At 37.7% G+C, this 20,585-nt stretch overlaps 1 protein-coding gene across 2 annotated transcripts; it reads left to right on the top strand.

The window, feature by feature from the left end:
- LOC107628791 (lon protease homolog 2, peroxisomal) lies at positions 150-20,547 on the top strand. Of its 2 annotated transcripts, XM_016331396.2 has the most exons (17): positions 152-451; positions 1,272-1,384; positions 1,483-1,585; positions 1,653-1,822; positions 2,511-2,602; positions 2,897-3,076; positions 3,161-3,244; positions 3,979-4,106; positions 4,198-4,399; positions 4,491-4,697; positions 7,277-7,407; positions 7,618-7,831; positions 8,264-8,566; positions 8,744-8,938; positions 9,197-9,442; positions 19,679-19,780; positions 20,081-20,547. In XM_016331396.2, the coding sequence occupies exons 1-17, from the start codon at positions 345-347 to the stop codon at positions 20,162-20,164; spliced, it is 2,661 nt and encodes an 886-aa protein (XP_016186882.1). In that variant the 5' UTR covers positions 152-344; the 3' UTR covers positions 20,165-20,547. The 2 variants fall into 2 exon arrangements, with proteins under 2 accessions (XP_020975780.1, XP_016186882.1); XM_021120121.1 differs by lacking the exons at positions 19,679-19,780; positions 20,081-20,547 and adding an exon at positions 10,588-16,759 and having other exon boundaries at positions 150-451.

The following is a 20,585-nucleotide window of genomic DNA, read 5'->3' as shown; positions in this document are numbered from 1 at the left end:
TATCTTCTATATCTTCTATCTTCTATCTTCTATCTATAATATAATGACAAAACTTATATAATTTTAAAAGATTTATATTTACAGGTAAAAATAGTGGTAACATATGATTAGAAAGATGAATTATGTTTTAAAAAGCAAAATGGTAAACAGGGGAGAGAGATAGAGAGAGTGTGCATATGTTTAAGAAGGAAACAAAGGTCCAAAGGTCGTTAGTTACGTTCCCTTTCTTTCTTCTTCGTCTTTGTTTGCTTCCCTTCTCCAATTTTCCTTTCTTCTTCTCTCTCACAAGTCACAAGTCACTGATTCATTGATCGGTGGATATTCCCTCACACCGAATCACGACCATGGCCGAATCGGTGGAGCTTCCGAGTCGCTTGGCGATCCTTCCTTTCAGGAACAAGGTCCTCTTACCCGGCGCCATCATCAGAATCCGATGTACTTCCCCTAGCAGGTACCAATTTTCTTTCTTATTTTGCGCCTTCTTTTGTTCCTAACCAAATTTTCAAATTAATTTGATCCCTAATAACAGCCGTAGTTGAGTTTTTGCTTTTTGCTTTTGCTTTTGTTTATTATTGTTATTATGTTTTTTTACCTTGTTCTTTTTGTTGTTTGTTTCGAATTATCTTATTTTGTGTTCAAAATAGGTTATAAACTTATAATCAATAGTAATAAAGCTGCTTACTCCGAGAATTTTCCAACTTTTAGAGGCAAAAAGCGATTTTTCCTCAGTAAAGTGGATATTTTGGACCAATTATTGGCTGGCTTGAGTGCTTTGCCATGTATGAACTCTTGATTCGAGTATGAGAATATGGTCTCGTTATATTTTACAAGTGTTAGACAACTTTCACCAATTGAGCTAGTTTTTTGAATGAGTTAGGTCTATTCAATTCTAATAAAAATAAAAAATACCGGAAGAGGTTTACTTTCTAGTTGACAGTTGACTGACGCTAATGTATCTAAAGTCTAAACACAATTTATGTCTAAATTCGTTGAATTTTCAATATTTAAAAAAGTGAAAAAGACATGTTTTTATACGGAGGAAGTAACAATTTTCGTTGTTGATTTCATTTATCACGTGCTGGTCAGATATTTAGTCTATTTTTTTAAATAAAAAATTTATTGGTATCAATGGTATGCTATCATGGAGAACTCGACAGTTTCTACTTTTGAATGGATTGGCATTTAGCTAACAGTTGAATTTATTCATTTATTGTCTTCAAGCTTGTGCATACTTGTGACTTCTTTTCTCTTTTATATTTGTGTCAATGAAGTGTGAAGCTGGTGGAGCAAGAACTTTGGCAGCGAGAAGAGAAGGGATTGATTGGCATCTTGCCAGTGCGTGATGCTGCTGAAATTAAGCCCCTGGGCCCAGTTGTATCTCAAGGTTTTAAACGGATTAGTTTTTCTCTTGGTCTTTTTAAAGGGAAAAAAATTCGCCAGTTTTGTAATGGTCATTTTTATTCATGTTCCTTGTGGGTGCAGGTACTGATTCTGTAGACCAAAGCGCAAAAGTCCTAGGTGGTTCATCTGATTCTCATAAGCTTGAAACAAAAAAACCGAATGATGTTGTTCATTGGCATTCCAGGTATAGCTAGATTAAACAAGCTTGCAATGGTACAAAATGAGAAATTTATGGATTTTGGGAATTTCAGAGGGGTAGCTGCTCGAGCATTACATTTATCAAGGGGAGTGGAGAAACCAAGTGGGAGGGTCACATACATAGTTGTTCTTGAAGGCTTATGCAGATTTAGTGTCCAGGAACTTAGCACAAGAGGAACATACCATACTGCAAGGATATCGTCCCTTGAGATGACTAAGACTGGTAATTCCATTATCTTTAACTTCAGTATTAACTTTTGCGTAGGAAATTTACATTTTTATACTTGGCTATTCTCAATATTGAAATTGACAAGCAGAAGTTGGAAAGAATAATAACATGTTAGAGATGTATCCTTGTGGCAATAATAACTTGGCTTTTGATATTATTTTTTCTCCCCAAGAATAAAACCAATAATCTTGTGGCAATTGGTTCCTCCCACAAATACTTTCTTGTTCTATATCAATCTTGTTTTCCTGCTATGAAGTGCATGGTGATGCATTTGCACAGTTAGCAATTAAAGCACTATCATAAATATGTATGTGAATATGTGATGATGTAATGTAGTATGGTAGATATGCTAATGTGAGTTATATTTGAAGTCTTGAAGATATATGTGAGGTATCATTTCCTCTTTGAAAAAGATGTCAAATGTTAGATAAGACAATAATACTTTTTTTTTTTAAATTATGAACCTTCTATTGAGGAGTGGGTATGTGGGTTTACAAGGTCTGGAAGTAGTTTATTCAATCATGATTCTTGTCTTTCGTTTTATCAAACTTTGCCAAATTTTAGCATTATGATAAAAAGGCAAAAAAGGAAGTCTAAATAAGTTTTCTTGTGATTTTATTACTGGTGAGATGTAATCCATTATCTTTGAAGATGCTGAGTTACTTCCATTTTTCTAATTTAGAGATGGAACAAGTGGAGCAAGACCCAGATTTCATAATGTTGTCTCGCCAATTTAAAGCAACTGCCATGGAGCTTATTTCTGCTTTGGAACTGGTAATGCTTCTCCTTGAAGATTTCTTCCACCGACATTGACTGAATATGTGAAATGCCATTTGAATATTGGACTTTAAAAACCTTGGTGTACTGTTATAATCTGTTGAATAATACAGTTAGATTTGATATGGTGGCTCAACATATACCTTGACAGCTTGTAGATAGGCTAATCTTTAGGTAATCTGTTGGACTTTTATGTTGTTGATAGCGACCATCATTTATAATATTTTGGGCCAGTCATGCTTTCTTAATTATATTCATATTATGTGCTCACAATTTGAGCTTAATTTACAGAAACAAAAAACTGGTGGAAGGACAAAAGTCCTTTTGGATACTGTTCCAGTTCACAAGTTGGCTGATATATTTGTTGCTAGCTTTGAGATCAGTTTTGAAGAACAGCTATCTATGTTGGATTCAGTTGACCCCAAAGTCAGGCTTTCAAAAGCAACCGAGTTAGTTGATAGGCACTTACAAGTAAGCAATATAGGTAATGGTTCCTAGTGCTGGCCTGGTTTCATATTGTCTGTCTCTAATTCCTGGCATGTCTCCTGCGAACAGTCAATTCGTGTTGCGGAGAAAATTTCACAGAAGGTTGAAGGACAGTTGTCAAAATCCCAAAAAGAATTTCTTCTGCGCCAGCAGGTTAGGGTTCTGGCACCATTTTGGCTAATATATTCGTTAAATGTAAAGCAAGGACATAGGTTTTAATGATATAGTTTCAACCTTGTTAAATTCATTGACATGTTTCAAGCCAACAATTTACAACGATGACTGTGTTGGCTGAACTTCACTCAAAGCAGTTTGCTTTAGCATTTCAGTAGGAAACATTTCCTTTATTATTTTAGGATTTCATATTGATGTTGAGTTTAACTGACCCTACTTAGTGGAATAAGATTCTACTGTTTTTGTATATTAATTGTAGGATTCTATGACATATTTAGGCACTACATTGTAATACCTATTTTTAAGAGAGAAACTTATGTAAAACATTTTAGTTTCTCTCTGTTTAGATGTAGGTTTAACATGATTGATGTGACCTTGTTGCTTAAATGGCATTGCTATACTCTCTGATGTTTCCTATGACAATTGTGTGCATGTTTTTATGCCCAGCAATTGAATATTCTTGGTCTGTAAGGCGCCAGAAAATTCTGGGTAGTTAGTTGTTCTGGTTTTATGATAGAATATGCTGGGATATCGTGTAATTATCAGAAACTTAGTGATATCCATGTAAGCAGCAATCTATTATGTAATGGGTTTAGAATTTTCTGGCCAGCTCAGCAGGGTAACATTTTACTATTGTTTATATGTGCTATCCGTTTTTGGCTTTTATTTAATAGCAGTATTTTGTTTTCCTTGTTTTGCTAAAAATATTTTAGATGAGAGCTATCAAAGAGGAACTTGGTGATAATGATGATGATGAGGATGACCTGGTTGCCCTGGAACGAAAGATGCAGGGTGCCGGAATGCCTCAGAATATATGGAAGCATGCACACAGAGAGTTGAGGTACTTTCTGATGATGGTGATTATTGATCTTTATGATGAAATTACCAGTTATGGAGATAATCAGTTAAATTTACTGTAATTTCGGTCTCAGGAGACTTAAAAAAATGCAGCCTCAGCAACCTGGGTATACCAGTTCACGGGTTTACCTAGAGCTTCTTGCTGATCTGCCGTGGCAGAGGGCCAGCGAAGAGCTTGAGCTAGACTTAAGAGCTGCCCGGAAGCGTTTGGACAGTGATCACTATGGTTTAGCAAAGGTCAAGCAGCGGATAATTGAATACCTAGCCGTTCGCAAGGTTGTCAATTACTATGACTTTTTTGCCTGTATATATGTTGTACTTTGTGAAATTTAATCTGTTTCTAATCAAGTATATGTATGAAACACAGCTTAAACCAGATGCAAGAGGCCCTGTGTTATGCTTTGTTGGACCACCAGGTGTTGGAAAAACATCATTGGCATCTTCCATTGCTGCTGCCTTGGGAAGGAAATTTTTGCGCATATCCCTTGGTGGAGTCAAGGATGAGGCTGATATTAGAGGGCATAGGAGAACATACGTTGGAAGCATGCCTGGGAGACTTATAGATGGATTAAAGGTTAATGACTTAATATCCACTTAAATTGATGGTTTTCAGTGGCTAAGAGAAGGGGGATTGAATATTAGCCCCTTTTTCGCTTGATAACACTTGCTGGTCTTTGAAACAACTTCTGGAGACTTTGTGCCTTTTTGTCTCGTAACCAGCTACGAGACTTTTTTTTGTCTCGTACCCAGCCACGAGACTTTTCTTTTTGTCTCGTCGATCAGCACGAGATATTTTTCAGTTTTATCTCATGTGCAGCAGAAACAGAAATGGAGTAGAAAAGAGAGAAAATTACACCCAGATATATCCTGATTCAGCTGCTAAGTGCAGTGCAGCCTACATCCAGTCTCCATCACAACAATGATGGAATTTCACTATAATCATCTTTGATTACAAACACCAATTCTCCCTAAGAACTACCCTTCCTATCCGGGACAAGTCCAGAATCTAAACCCAATCCTAAACTTGACTTGGTTACTGCCAAGCTTTCATTGCTAAGTGTTAACCCAACTTGCAATGAAATTCCCACAGAATCATGAAACACAACACAGATGTACAAAGGAACTCTAAGGACATCTATGACTTTTTCTTTTAATTTTGTGCACTTTGCCTTTTTCTGTTCTATGGCTTTTTCTTACAAACCTCACTGTTTGCCTTTTTCCATGAGACTCAAGACAGACAAAATTAAACAGAAAATTACAAAGCAGAATACATTGAAGGAAAAGAAATTCTGTTAGTTTAGGTAGCTCTGAAAACCCTATGCTTTGCACTCTCACTCTTTTCTCCTTGAATCAAACCCTGACTGTTCACCCTTACTTATAGGGAGAAGCCTCCAAAGTTGAAACTAAACAAACCAAGCTAATCTTCTTCTTCTTCAAACAGAACCAGTTCGGCCAGAGAGAGAGAAGAGATAACCCATGAAAAACCCAACATGCAATTACCTCTAGTCCTTTCTTGGTCACCAATCTTCATCAATCCGAGCCCTCCATCCTTGCTTTGCTCTCCAAGATGAACCTCTGGCCCTTGATGCTTCATGATGATGATAGCTTCATCTGCTCCAATCTCTGCCTCCTCCATCACATAGCCACTGTAGCTACCTTCTGTGGTGGTTGAGTAGAATCAGAGACAAGTTATCCTCTCTAAGGATCTTCTTCTCTGACCGATATCTTCTCTTCCATTTTTGGGTATGGAGAAGTCAAGATCTTTTTACCAAATCTTACCACAAGTGTTGAGAATCTTAGCCACAGCATACTTTTAGTTTGCTTTTTCTTGCCATCATTGTGATGGTCTTGTAGCGTGCTTCTTCTTCTCTTCGGTGGGTAGCTTTAGCTTCCATGGTTTGCTGTGTAATGACCGAAAGAGAGAAGAGAAATGAGAGAGGAAAAGAAAAGCACTTAAGTGATCTTGACAAATTAAATAAAAAATGATTTGCTTTTACTTCCCTTTGCTTTAGGTAGCGTGCCTCATTAAGGCAAACCATCAAATCCATAACAATTTCTCTCTCATTGTTCCAAGGTCTGCATTAACTATCCTTAATAAAATTTTGAATTCCATTACTTGAAGGAAAGAATGAGATCCGTTGGAAGCAATGAAACTTTGCTTTCTTTGCTTAATAGTTTCGGACCAAGCTTTGGTCTTTTTAGCAAAGATTTCAATTGGGCTTGTAGCAATAATGATTCAAACTGGCCCAGCTAATGTGATAACAATTCAGCCACAAGAATCAAAACATTTTTGCATTAATGCTGAATTTATTTTTTTTAAAACAATTGGGCTTGCAACAATTTTCTTCTCTGTTCGGCCCAAACAGAACCTGCATAGCAAACAATTAATTTAATCAACATACATGAATTGAAATTAAATTAATATTTTTGCAATTAATCAAATTAATAATGTTTAGTCATCACAAATGTTAACTTAGAGTTTTCCAAACTCATCATAAATTTTGAAGATACCTATATTACGATCTGTAGGGCCTTTGTAAACATATGCTGAAAATTATTTATAGTTTAAGATTTTGATACATAGAATTCTTGCATTTTCTTTTGCCTTTTGCAATTTGATTTTGTCCTAGTGAATGAAATTAGAGATCAGATGGGTCAATATTAGGAAGCATGAAGACAATTTAGATGCCAAATGTTTGCAAAAAACCATAGAATATTAGAATGAACAATGCAGATTTAGCATAATAGAGGTAGTGGATTCCTACTGCAAGATGGTTTTCTGTATGAGGTGTGACTGTTTTCTGAGCATTCAGTGCATATGATTGGAGTTTAGATGAGATGAAGTCTCATTTCCTTCACTCTCTCTCTCTCTCTCTATATATATATATATATATATCTTTCTGGCAATCTCATTTATTCTAACAAAAATGTCATTTTGTGAGAGCGTAAAATGTCAATACCGAGTTTAATGAGTATTTATGTATGAATTTTGATTTGTAAATTCATGTGGCAAAGTTCATTTATTCTTTCATTATCATATGATGTAAGGTTAATTTTAGTTACTGTAGTGTTGGACTAAAGAATAGAATTTGTAAAATTTAGTTCATGCTGTTTGGTCTTACACTGAAATGCTTTTGTGCATTTGACCTGTAGAGAGTAGCTGTTTGCAACCCAGTTATGTTGCTTGACGAAGTTGACAAAACAGGTTCTGATGTTCGTGGAGATCCAGCTTCAGCGTTGCTCGAAGTTCTTGATCCCGAACAAAATAAAACATTCAATGATCAGTATCCTATGCTGCAGTAGTAATTTCTTGATTAGAACACATGTTCTATTGCATTTTTACTATGTCAACCCCAAGTGATCTTTTCCTATTATAAGGAAGTTTTGTTTTTGTTTATTTGTTTTTTTCCTTTACTTATCTTTTTTCTTTTCTGTTTAAAATTATTGCGAACGGGACAGGATTAGTTCAAAAGTTGTTCCTTAATCTTAGCTAGCTATTTGAATGTTCCATTTGATCTATCCAAGGTAATTTTTGTGGCAACAGCAAATAGGATGCAGCCTATTCCTCCACCACTTCTGGATAGAATGGAAGTTATTGAGCTTCCTGGATACACACCTGAGGAGAAGCTCCAAATTGCCATGCATCATTTGATTCCAAGAGTTTTAGACCAGCATGGATTGAGTTCTGAGTTTCTTCAGGTTCCAGAGGTACTGCCTGTCTTCAATATGGTAGTTAGGGAGTGATGCAGATTTTCTGTTCATTTGCCAGAAGAACAAATATTTTCAGTTCCATCTAGGGTTAAATTTAAGCAAGCAAACAAGTAAATATTCTAGTGTCCACCTTTCATAGGAAAAAAAGGGACTATGTTATTTATTAATCTGTCATCTTTTAAATAAATCTATGACTTAGCAATTAAATTTATAGTTATCGAGTCTAGCAGATCTCTTTTCTTAAATCTGCAAAATCTTTGGAAGATCAATGGTATGTTTTAAACTTAGGTCATACTGTTGTTGATTGAACACCAGAAGTCTTGCTTTAGTAGTTCTTGGGATTGCATTCTTTCCTCTATGTTGTGTTCCATCTTGAAAGGATGCAAGTAATCTTTTGTTACAGAGTTTTAATGAACTCCTTTGATGTAGGAAATGGTGAAACTTGTCATTCAAAGATATACCAGGGAAGCTGGTGTGCGAAACTTGGAAAGGAATCTGGCTGCCCTGGCACGTGCTGCTGCAGTAAAAGTTGCAGAGCAAGAACAGGTAGTTCCACTAAACAAAGGGATGCGGGGACTTGCTACACCACTTATGGAAAACAGACTTGCTGACAGCACTGAAGTTGAAATGGAGGTGATACCAATGGGTGTCAATAGTCGGGAAATATCAAACACGTTCAAGATTGCCTCTCCTCTCATTGTTGACGAAGCTATGCTTGAAAAAGTGCTTGGGGTAATTAATATAGAATGATATGTTATAGTACATAGAGAAGGCTTTGTTACATTTAAATGAGTTACCCTGGTTATAGTTCTCAACTTCTCATCCTGAAAGGTTTTCACTAAAAAATCTAAGAGATTTGATAATATGCTTAAGAAGTACTGCCTAATTTATTGATATCGTTGAATGCAGCCTCCAAGATTTGATGATAGAGAAGCTGCAGATCGTGTTTCAACCCCTGGAGTCTCTGTTGGACTGGTTTGGACTTCTTTTGGTGGAGAAGTTCAATTCGTGGAGGCTACGGCAATGGCAGGGAAGGGTGAACTGCATCTCACTGGACAACTTGGTGATGTTATCAAAGAATCAGCTCAAATTGCATTGACATGGGTAAGCTATAATATCTAATTCTATTTTTCCTCCCATCTTCTTACATGCATCTTATGAGCTCTGTTTCAAAAATCTATGGCACCTGTGCATATATGATTAATTATCTAAGGGGTTTCATTTGCCAATAAGTATTGTTTCAAGGCACTGTCATTCCCTTTAGCAGCAAGGTGGTGTGTACTTTAACATTATGTGTGTGACTTACATGGATTAAATCAACTATCATTACATGCTCGTAACTATAGAGGATTGGTTTTATAGGTAAGGGCAAGGGCAACTGACTTTGGGCTGGCTACGGCAGACGGTATTAATCTTTTAGAGGGCCGAGATGTACACATTCATTTTCCGGCTGGTGCTGTACCTAAAGATGGTCCTTCAGCTGGTGTTACTTTGGTCACAGCGCTGGTATCACTCTTCAGTCAGAAGAGGGTAAGATCAGATACAGCTATGACTGGAGAAATGACATTGAGGGGGCTTGTACTCCCTGTTGGTGGCGTCAAGGATAAGGTAAAGTTCTTATGTCTTCATAATCTGTATAAACTTTCTATGAAGCTACGATGGGTCTTTGTTCCATGCAAGATGAAATAGGATGTTAGCCCAAATTAACTACTATACTGATTAGTACGACTGTACGAGCAAGAAACGTAACTCGGATAAAATTCATAAGAAAAATAAGAAATACAGGTTCATTTGCTTGTGAAACTTATTCTGTTCTTAAATCTTAGTTAAACTCTATTTTTTATTTCTGTGACTTTGATGTCAAATCCTACATTCTACAATTTCCTTTTGATCTAATCTGGCGACTCTTCTGCCATTGGCCATGGCCACCACATTGTCCACCTTAAAGCAGGGAATTGGCCATGGCTGCCTGTTGTCAAATCAAAATCAGATTTCTAATTTCTTTCATGTATATTTTCTATAAATAGAATTAATTATAATATCCTTTTTTTTTAGTTTAGTTTAATTTTAGGGATTTTATGATTAGAAATCTTTCTTTTATTTTAGCCTAGTATTTTTTCTATTTTTTAGTTATTTCTATTTCAGTAATTCCTCTCTAAAGAGAATGATTCCCTATACATTTGATATACATAATATTCAAACACTTTTAAGTTGGTATCAAAGCAAGGTTTTTGCATTGTGCCTCTGATTTATAGTTATGACTGACAGTTCTTCAGTCATTAATCATGAACAGAAGGAGAATACCACTCCTATTCCATCAGATTTAAAATTTGAGCAATAGGTACTAGTTAGTGGTGACTATCATTCAGTTCAGATCACTACATTTCGACTCAATGGGTCAAACTACCTTAGGTGGTTTCAATCAGTTCAGATGTACATCTGTGAAAGAGGAAAGATTGGATATCTCACTGATGAGCGAAGATAGCCTAATGTCACTGATCCACAATATAATGTGTGGGATATCGAAAATTCCATGGTGATGACATGGCTGGTGAATTCAATGGAAGAGGATATCGGTAGTAACTATAATGTACTATACTACTGCCAAAGAATTGTGGGATTGTGTCAAGGAGATGTATTCTGATCTTGGTAACAAATTCCAGATTTATGAATTTATTCTGAAAGCTAGAGAAATTCAACAAGGGAGTGACAATGTCACCAAATATTTCCACACATTGAAGCGGGTGTGACAGGACCTTGACCACTTCAATAACTACAAGTGGAATTCAACCGCTGATGCCAAACACCACCAACAAACAGTTGAAGAAGGGAGGATATTCCAATTTCTTGCAGGCCTCAATGTGGAGTTAAGATGAAGTTCGTGGCACAATTATTGGAAGAGCAATCCTACCTTTAATTGGAGAAGTATTTGCTGAAGTTAGAAGAGAGAAAACTCGTAGAGCTGTGATGATGGAAAAGGCAAGACTGAACAGACTTCTTTGGAGTGTAATGCACTCTTAGTGGCACCTGCTGCACTTAAAAGTTCATCAAATCAGAAGCACCCCTCCAATCTTTGATGTGACCACTGCAATAAACCTCGCCACACCCGAAAAATCTGTTAGAAGATTCATGGAAAACCAATATATTTTAAAGGCAGCAAACCTAGTCCCAGAATACGTTCTACCCCAACTGCTCATGAGGTTGAAAATTCATCCTCGAGTAAGGAAAAGGTTGAACAGCTCATAAGGATGTTAAATTCCAGTTCTGTGTCTAGTACTTCTAGCGGTTCTTTGGCTTAAACAGGTAATTTTAGTATTCCTATGTCCCTTAACTGCACTTCAAACTTGAATGCATCATGGATTGTCGATTCAGGTGTATCTGACCATATGATCAATCTCTCCCCCTTATTTAAAACTTATTCTCCTTGCTTTGGAAACGAGAAAATTAGAGGAGTTGATGGTAGTTTTTCATCTATTGCTGAAAAAGGTATAATTAAATTGTCCAAAAATATTGACCTAAGAAATGTCCTACATGTACCAAAGCTTTCTCGTAATTTTCTCTCTATTAGTAAAATCTGCAAGGATTTCAATTATGCTGTGGCATTCTTTGACACTCAAGGTATTTCTTAGGATCGGACCTCGGGAAAGATGATTGGCAATGCTAAGATGATGGACACTCTAGTTTTTCATCTCAAACATTTGTTTCCAAATTTGTTTAAGAATATTGATTCTTCCTTACTTAAATGTCAGTTATATTCGTGCAAAAAGGTCATAGAGTTCCTTATTACTCTTAATCTTATCATGCGTCTAAACCTTTCCACTGAATTCATAGTGATGTATGGGGTCTATCGAAAATAACAACTCAATTTGAAAAAAAATGGTTGTAACCTTTATCGATGACCACACACAACTATGTTGGATCTATATCATGCATGATATTTTTCAACAATGGTACAAACACAGTTTGACACACAAATTTCAAAATTAAGAATGATAATGTCATTGAATACTTTAATAAAAATCTTGGTAAATTTCTTCAAAAAAAGGTATTCAATATCAATTTACATGTCTCAATACACCCCAACAAAATGGCATTGCTAAAAGGAAGAATAAACATCTTGAAGTAGCATGTGCCATTATGTTTGAGGGTAATGTTCCAAAGTATTTATGGGGAGATGCTGTCCTAACAGCAGCCTATCACATAAATCGAATGTCCACGCATGTGTTAAATTACTGCACATCGTTGGATACTTTCAATGATTTTTCAGCATGTACGTTGCATTCTGACTTACCTTTAAAAGTATTTGGTTGTACTGTGTTTTTGCATACACCTTCATATCAAAATAAACTTGATCCAAAGACAGAAAAAAATACATTTTTGTTGGTTATTCTCCAAGTCAAAAGGGTTATAAATGTTTCAATTCATACACACAAAGATTTTATATAAGCATTGATGTTACTTTTTTGGAATATGAAACCTTTTTTTAGAAAAATTCTCTACAGGGGGAGAGTCTAAGTGAATTTTTTTTTTTTGCTTGAACCTTTACCCACTCCTATTTTACATATTAAGGGTACAACTTTCATTGATCAAGCAAATTTTAAAACAAAATGTGGAAACCAATTCTGTAATTGTGCCAAAATTAGTTGGAACCCAAACAGGAAAAAAAATACCACAATCAGAAAAGAAGCTTTAATGTTATGTTCGGAAATATCCCAAGAGGACTAGAGTCCAGCCCATCATCTCTGTATCAACCCAATTTGAAAACTCAGAAGACGGTCCAACTGTATTACATCAGGAACTTCCAGGTAAATCTGAAATTGCCACTTCTAATAATAATTTACCAATAGCCTTTAGTAAAGAAACCAGAACCTGCACCAAAAAAGCGCTCAAAACCAGCACTAACCATCCTATTTCCAATTATGTCTCTTATCAAAATCTCTCTCAAAATCATCGAACCTTTACTTCTAAAATTACAAATCTGTTTGAGTTTAGGAACATAAAGGAAGCACTAAATGATTCCAACTGGAAAGTAGTAGTGTCAGAAGAGTGGCATGCACTCAAGAGGAATAAAACTTAGGAGATTATAAACCTGTCACAGGACAAATTGGTTGGCTGAAAGTGGATTTTCACCATCAAGTGCAAGGCTGATGGAAGCATAAAGAGGTATAAGGCTAGGTTAGTAGCTAAGAGATTTACACAAACCTAGGGAGTATACTATCAAGAAACCTTTGCTCTAGTTGCTAAACTCAATTCTGTGAGGATTCTCTTGTCTCTTGTGAATTACAATTGGCGTTTACATCAATTGGATATAAAGAATGCTTTCCTGAATGGGGAGCTAGAGGAAGATGCGGTCATGAAACTTCCACCCGGATTTGAGGCTGAACTAGGGAGGAATAAAGTATGCAAACTAAAGAAGTTTCTCTATGAATTGAAACAATCCCCAAGAGCTTGGTTTGAACGACTTGGAATGGCGGTGAAGGGAGTTAGTTATACTTAAAGCTAAGTTAACCATACACTTTTCTATAAAAATTCAACAGCTAATAAAACTGCTATCTTAATTGTATACGTGGATGACATTATTCTGACAGGTGAAGATATCTTGGAGCTGAAAGACTTGAAGGAGAAGCTTGCCAAAGCATTTGAAATAAAAAAACTTAGCTCATTAAAATACTTTTTTGGAATTGAATTTGCAAGATATAAGAAAGGCATTTTTATGAACCAACAAAAGTACATCCTAAATCTTTTAAAAGAGACGGAATTACTTGGTTGTAAAGTTGCTAAAACACCTATAGAGCCCAACTTAAAATTGAAGCCAGCTGAACCAGAAAATGTAATGGACAAAGGGAGATATCAGCGGTTAGTAGGAAGGCTAATCTATTTATCCTATAACGGATATAGCCTTTGCTGTGTACATGGTAAGCCAGTTTATGCATTCACCTGGCCGAGAGAGAGAGAGAGAGAGAGAGAGAGAGAGATCCATATGAACTTTTTTTTTCTTTTGAGAGAGAGAGAGAGAGAGAGAGAGAGAGAGAGAGAGAGAGATGTGCTTTCAACCTGGAGCTGCTTTCAACCCCATGGCTCTGTTACTAGAGGTGAAGCAGGTGGAGGACGTCGCTCAGTATAAGTGTGAGTTTGAGGCTGTAGCAAGAACGCAGAAAAACCTGGAAACAGAGGCTCTTATGTGCATGTTTGCAAATGGACTCAAAAAGAAAATTTAGGTCGAGTTGGAGGTGGCTCGGTTCGATAACTTACTAGCTCTAATGAATAGAGCCACGGCTATTGAATGAAGAAATCAAGCATGGAAGGAGACCGGAGTTGACCCTAACGGCAGGAGGGTGGAAGTGTTGCCGAAAGGGAGCAGGTTAGGGGGTCTGGTTCGGTGGGAGCTGGATTTGGATTTTTCAAAAATCCTAGTTTGGCGAAGTACAACACCCACGACAACAGAGGCGAATCGAGGGGCGAAATTGGATCCAACATAAGCAGAGGCACCCCTATTCCTCGTACAGGCCTTAACACCAGTTCGAACAGAGGCATTAGCGCTTTTCATTTGTAGATGACTCGTAACAGCAGCACGGCGGCTTTCAAACGAAGAGTGGACAGAGAGACAGAGGAAAGGGTTGTGCTTCAGATGTGGAGAGGAGTGGGGAGCTGATCATAGGTGCTCCATGAAGCACTATCAAATATACTCCTAGGAGAAGATGCAGAAGAAGAGGCAGAAGGAGACGTAGGGATGAACTAAGAGGCACATGAAGGGGAACCTAAACAAGAAGAGCTGTAACTGTCATCATATAGCTATTGGGGACTTACTACTCACAAGACCTTTAAGGTCCAAGGGGAGATTCAGGGAAGAACAGTCGTGGTGCTCATCAACCCTGGGGCTTCGGCAAATTTCATTGCCACCGAGTTGGTTAGGCAGCTGGCGTTACCGGTGAGAAAGATAAGGGAGTTTCAAGTGGAGGTGGGGAACGACGCTGTAGAAAAGGGGCATGAAGGCTGTGAAGGAGTTAACTTGAATATTTAAGGGGTCCAAATAGTTTAAAACTTCTTTGTAATGAAGCTGAGTCGTTCGGAGGTGGTGGTAGGAGCATGATTGCTGGCGAGTCTAGGGAGGTTTGTGGGAGATTATAGAGAATTAACATTGAACTGGAAGCAAGATGGTAGGGAGATGCAACTAAAAGGTGATCTTTCCTTGAGCAGAAGCAGGGCTTCATGGAAGAAAGCTTTGCACGCTTTGAAAAGTGATGGGGAGGGTTATGTTATCACCACCAGGGTTGCTGCCACCAAAGAGCAAGAGTAAGAGGTGATTTCTGCAGAAGCTAAACAATTTCTGCAACAATATGGGGACTTATTTTAGACCCCTGTAGACCTCCCATCCAAACACGAGAAGGACCATACAATTATCTTGAAGGAAAGGTCAGAGATTCCTCGCATCAGACCCTATAGATACCCACAATATCAGAAAATCAAGATTGAGAAAATTGTAGAAGAGATGCTGAATTCTAGCATCATACGTCCGAGCACTAGCCCGTTCTCAAGTCCGGTGATCCTTGTTAAAAAGAAAGATGGAGGCTGGCGATTCTGTGTAGATTACCGAGCATTGAATCGAGAGACCATAGCTGATAAATTCCCAATTCCGGTGATTGATGAGCTACTAGACGAATTGGGAAATGCAAGAGTATTCTCTAAATTAGACCCCAAGTCCGGCTATCACCAAATAAGGATGAGAGAAGATGACATCCACAAAACCGCTTTTCGAACTCATGAAGGACATTGAGTTTCTCGTGATGCCCTTCGGGATCACAAACGCTCCTTCTACTTTCCAGGCACTCATGAAGTAGGTGTTGCAGCCACTTTTGAGGAAGTTCATTTTGGTTTTCTTCGATGATATACTCGTCTATAGCTTGAGTTTGGAAGAACATTGGGGTCATTCGTAGTAGATTTTTGAAGTTCTCCGGTGCAACCAACTCTACCTCAATAAGAAGAACTGCTCGCCCAAGAACGTGTTGAATACCTGGGTCACATTATATCTAAAGAAAGAGTGGTAGCAGATCCCAAAAAGGTTCAAGACATGGTGGATTGGCCAGTTCCAAAGGACCTCAAAAGGTTGAGGGGATTCCTTGGGTTAACCGGTTACTATCACCGTTTCGTGAAGAATTATGGAGGCATAGCTTGGCTCCTTACACAACTATTGAAGAAGGATCAATTCAAGTGGGGTAATGAGGCACAAGCAGTTTTTGAAGCACTCAAGATTGCCATGGTGATAGTCCCAGTGTTGGCTGTCCCTTCATTTCAAATCCCTTCGCAATGGAGACTGATGCTTCCGGGAAGGGAATAAAGGCAGTACTATTGCAAGAAGGCAGGCCGGTGGCTTACATGAGTCATAAACTTTCTGAACAGGCTCAAGCTAAATCTGTTTATGAGAGAGAGTTGATGGCTATGGTCTTGGCAATTCAAAAATGGAGGCATTACCTCTTGGGGTCAACGGTTCACTGTTTATATGGACTAGAAAAGTCTTAAATTCTTTCTTGATATGTGAATTGGAGGCAAGGAACAACAGAAGTGGATGACCAAGTTGCTTAGGTTTGATTTTGAAATAAAATACAGGGCAGGGAAAGACAACAAAGTAGCTGATGCCCTTTCCAGAAAATTCCAATTTGCTGCTGTTTCTATGGTTTCAGCTGCTGAATGGGAAAACTTAGAAGATGAGGTGCAACATGACCCAAAACTCGAGCATCATGCAGGATCTGATTTTCGAAAAGGAGGTTACTGCTGGATATGCATTGAAAAATGGGTGGTTGCTGCACCAAGGACGTTTGGTTATTCCAAGGCATTCGAAGTTGATTTCCAAGATATTGGAGGAATTCCATGACACAAAGTTGGGAGGACATTCTGGTTTTTTTCAAACTTGTAAGAGGATAGTTGGAATACTGTATTGGGAGGGAATGAAGAAGGCCATCATGGATTATATGAGACACTGTGAAGTATGCCAAAGGAACAACTATTCCACCTTGACTCCAGCTAGGCTGCTACCGCCACTCCTTATCCCGACAAATATTTGGTCGGATATAGCTATGGACTTCATTGGAAGACTACCAAAGACACCATCATCTTCGTTGTGGTTGATAGGATGACGAAGTACGCTCATTTCTTTTCCTTATCTCACCCTTATTCAGCAATGGAAGTTGCAGACCTTCTTGTGAAGGAAGTGGTGAGATTTCATGGGTTTCCTACATCGATTGTTTCCAACCGTGACCAGTTCATGAGTGGTTTCTGGTCCAAAATCTTTAAAGCAGCAGGCACATCATTAAAGATGAGCTTAGCCCATCATCCCCAAATGAATGGGCAAAGCGAGACGGTCAACAAATGCGTGGAAACTTACCTTAGGTGCTTCGTGGGGTCTATACCAAAACAATGGCCCCGATTGTTGAATTGGGCAGAATATTGGTATAACACCAATTATCATGGGTCGATAAAATTGACTCCCTTAAGGCCCTTTACGGAAGGGATCCCCCAGTTCTGTTGCGGGGTGAGGGAGAAGCTGTGGTTGAAGAAGTAAGAAATCTTATGGAGGAAAGGAATCAGATGTTGGATGAATTGAGGTTTCAACTAGAAAGGGCCCAAAACCGAATGAGGATATATGCTGATAGGAAGAGAAGGGACGTAAACTTTTGAGCCAGGAGAGTTTGTGTACCTCAAACTGCAGCCTTGTCGAATGAAGACCTTGGCAAAAAGGGTCAACCAAAAGCCGAGTGCAAGATTCTATGGTCCCCTACAAGCTTAAATTACCGGAAGGAGCTCGGGTGCATCCGGTCTTCTATTTTTCTTTATTGAAGAAGTGTGTCAAGTCCACTGCTCAGATTCAGCCACTTCCTACGAGTCTAACAAAAGAGTATGAACTACAAGCTGAACCCCAAAAAATCCTAGCTGTTAGAAAAAATGTGGCTGATAAATTGGAGGTGTTTATCAAGTGGAGGGACCTTCTAGAATTTGAGAATTCGTGGGAAGCAGCAGCTACAATTCAAGAAGCCTTTCCTTCCTTTCACCTTGAGGACAAGGTGATGCTTCAAAGGGAAGGTATTGTTACATACCCTAGAGAGAGAGAGAATGCTGAGTCAACAGTAAAGGCAGCTAAAAAAAGAAGGAAATAATCCCTTTACCTTATTATTATTCTAGAAGAAGCAATAAAGAAAATGGAAGAATAATAGAGCAATAAAAATGTGTGATCATAAGTGACAATAATTGATGATTGGATTAGTCAAATGAGAGAATCAGAGAGGTGTAATCGTAGGAGTTGAATGCTTAATTTTAGGAGATAATTATGATAATTAATTTGGTTACAGAGAAGGAAGGCAATAAAAGAAAAAGCTGATTAGGTGAGAGGTAGGAAAAGATTTGGAAAGGCCTAGGCTAGGAGAGAAGAGGATTCTCAAAGTTCCTCTGTCGTTCTATTGTATTTCTATATTTCCCTTAAAATAAATTCCAGTGACGTCCACGGCGGCTTCACTCTATCGACACTGACCCAACGGTAGCCATTTTTTTACTGGCTATCAGTATTTGATATTCACCTTAATCCGGCCTATAGGTAGCCTTTTCCATGGCGCCAACAACCAAGCTCTGATACCATTGTTAAGTACCTAAGGGAAGCGGAAAACGACACCTTAAAAGCTAGCTGATAAAGGGGAAGAACCACTCTCCTTATATACAATATCAAGCATCCCATACTATCCGATGTAGGACTTTGAGCACCCCATAATACCCAAGTCCCTAACAGAATGTCATGGATAAGGTCAACTTCTGGGTATTGTACTTTTGTTGGAGGAAACCTGGTTAGTTGGAGTTGTAAAAAATAGAGTATTGTGGCACGAAGTAGTGCAGAAACTGAGTTTAGAGCAGTGGCTCATGGAATATGTGAAGCAGTATGGATTGAGAAAATCCTACAAGAACTAAATGTTTCCATTTCTCCACCAATAAAGTTGTATTGTGATAACAAATTTGCAATTTCTATTGCCCATAATCCAGTTCTACATGACAGAACTAAACATGTTGAAATTGACAAGCATTTTATAAAGGAAAAGATCGAGAGAGGACAACTTTGTATCTCATATGTTCCGGCCTGGCCACGGAACAATTAGCAGATGTTCTAACTAAAGGATTACCCAAGAAGACCTTTGATAGCATAATAAGCAAGCTGCCAATAAAGGATAACTTCAAGCCAGCTTGAAGGGGAGTGTTGACTAGATCAAATCAAATCAGATTCCTAATTTCTTTCATGTATCTTTTCTGTAAATAGAATTAATTATAATATCTTTTTCTTTTTAGTTTAACTTAATGTTAGGAATTTTATGATTAGAATTCTTTCGTTTATTTTAGGCTAGTATTTTTCTTATTTTCTAGTTATTTCTATTTCAGTAATTCTTCTATAAAGAGGATGATTTTCTGTACATTTGATATACATAATATTCAAACACTTCATTGTCCACCATAAAGCAGGGAACTTTTTGTTATTTAATTTTTATATTTTCACACTCGCTGCATCCAAACAATAATCCTCACTTATAATTCATAGATATGGTTGTTAAGTGCGTTTATTTGTGCTCTGCGTTTACTTGTGTTAATTTCGGTCCTTAGACAAGCAAACAATTTGTGTGCTTTGTTTGTGGGCATGCTACAGTGATATTTTTCGGGAAAAGAGTTTGCGAGTATGTAGTGAATTGTTTGACAGACATGCAGAAAAATAGGCATCTCATAAATTATGTGCTTCAAATTATTGTATAGTTCAGTGATTTAGAACTTATGCATTTTCTTATCAAGGACCATCATCTAATTTTTGTCAATCATTCACAGGTGTTAGCAGCACATCGTCATGGTATTAAGAGAGTTATCCTACCTGAAAGGAACTTGAAGGACTTGGTTGAAGTACCATCATCAGTTCTGGCCAATATGGAGGTAATTTTACTTATTTCTACTTCATGCTGGTATGTAGATTTAAGATGTCCCACATTAGCTGTCATACAATAAAGTGCAAATCTACCATGGGTTTTGTATTGGATATTCCTGTGTTCTTAATTTGGTAAAGTACTATTTTGGACGTTTCAAGCGTTAAAAAACAAAATTAGAATTTACCCAAACGTTAGGGACTATCCTTCTTAATTCCTATAGTTCTCAATGCATGTCCTAAATGGCTAAATAGCTTATATTTTAAATGAAATATTAAACCACATCTTGCTTCTGAACTTTCCTTAACAGATACTGATTGCGAAGCGGATGGAAGATGTGTTAGAGAATGCTTTCGAAGGTGGGTGCCCTTGGAGACAACACTCAAAGTTATAGCATATCGCTTTGGTCTTTAACTAGCAGCAACCTTTGTGTTTCAATCACAAATGGCTTTTACATGGCATCAACATCTGGTCCCATTCCTTGATCCTTGATTGATTTTAAAGACATTGGGAGACCGAGTATGTAACAATAACAATGACTCGGATGCGCAAAAAATTCAGGAAAAATATATAAACAATTCAGATGCGAGCCAACTTCTCCATTGGAGCAGAGGTACTTGTGGAACTTTTACATGACCACCATATGGCATGTTCTTACCCCACCCCCCAGCTGCCCAGCACCCTTCATGATGTAAATTAAACTAAATGTTTTTTTTTCCCCCCTAAATTTCATAGTTGTGCATATATAATTAATTTCTCTAAACTCTCTCTTTTTCTCTCTCTCTCTCTCTCTATATATATATATATATATTCGG

The sequence above is a fragment of the Arachis ipaensis genome, chromosome B01 (assembly GCF_000816755.2).
Source record: "Arachis ipaensis cultivar K30076 chromosome B01, Araip1.1, whole genome shotgun sequence".
In the NCBI taxonomy this organism is placed as follows: Eukaryota; Viridiplantae; Streptophyta; class Magnoliopsida; order Fabales; family Fabaceae; genus Arachis; species Arachis ipaensis.
This window is presented reverse-complemented; position numbering and strand designations above follow the sequence as displayed.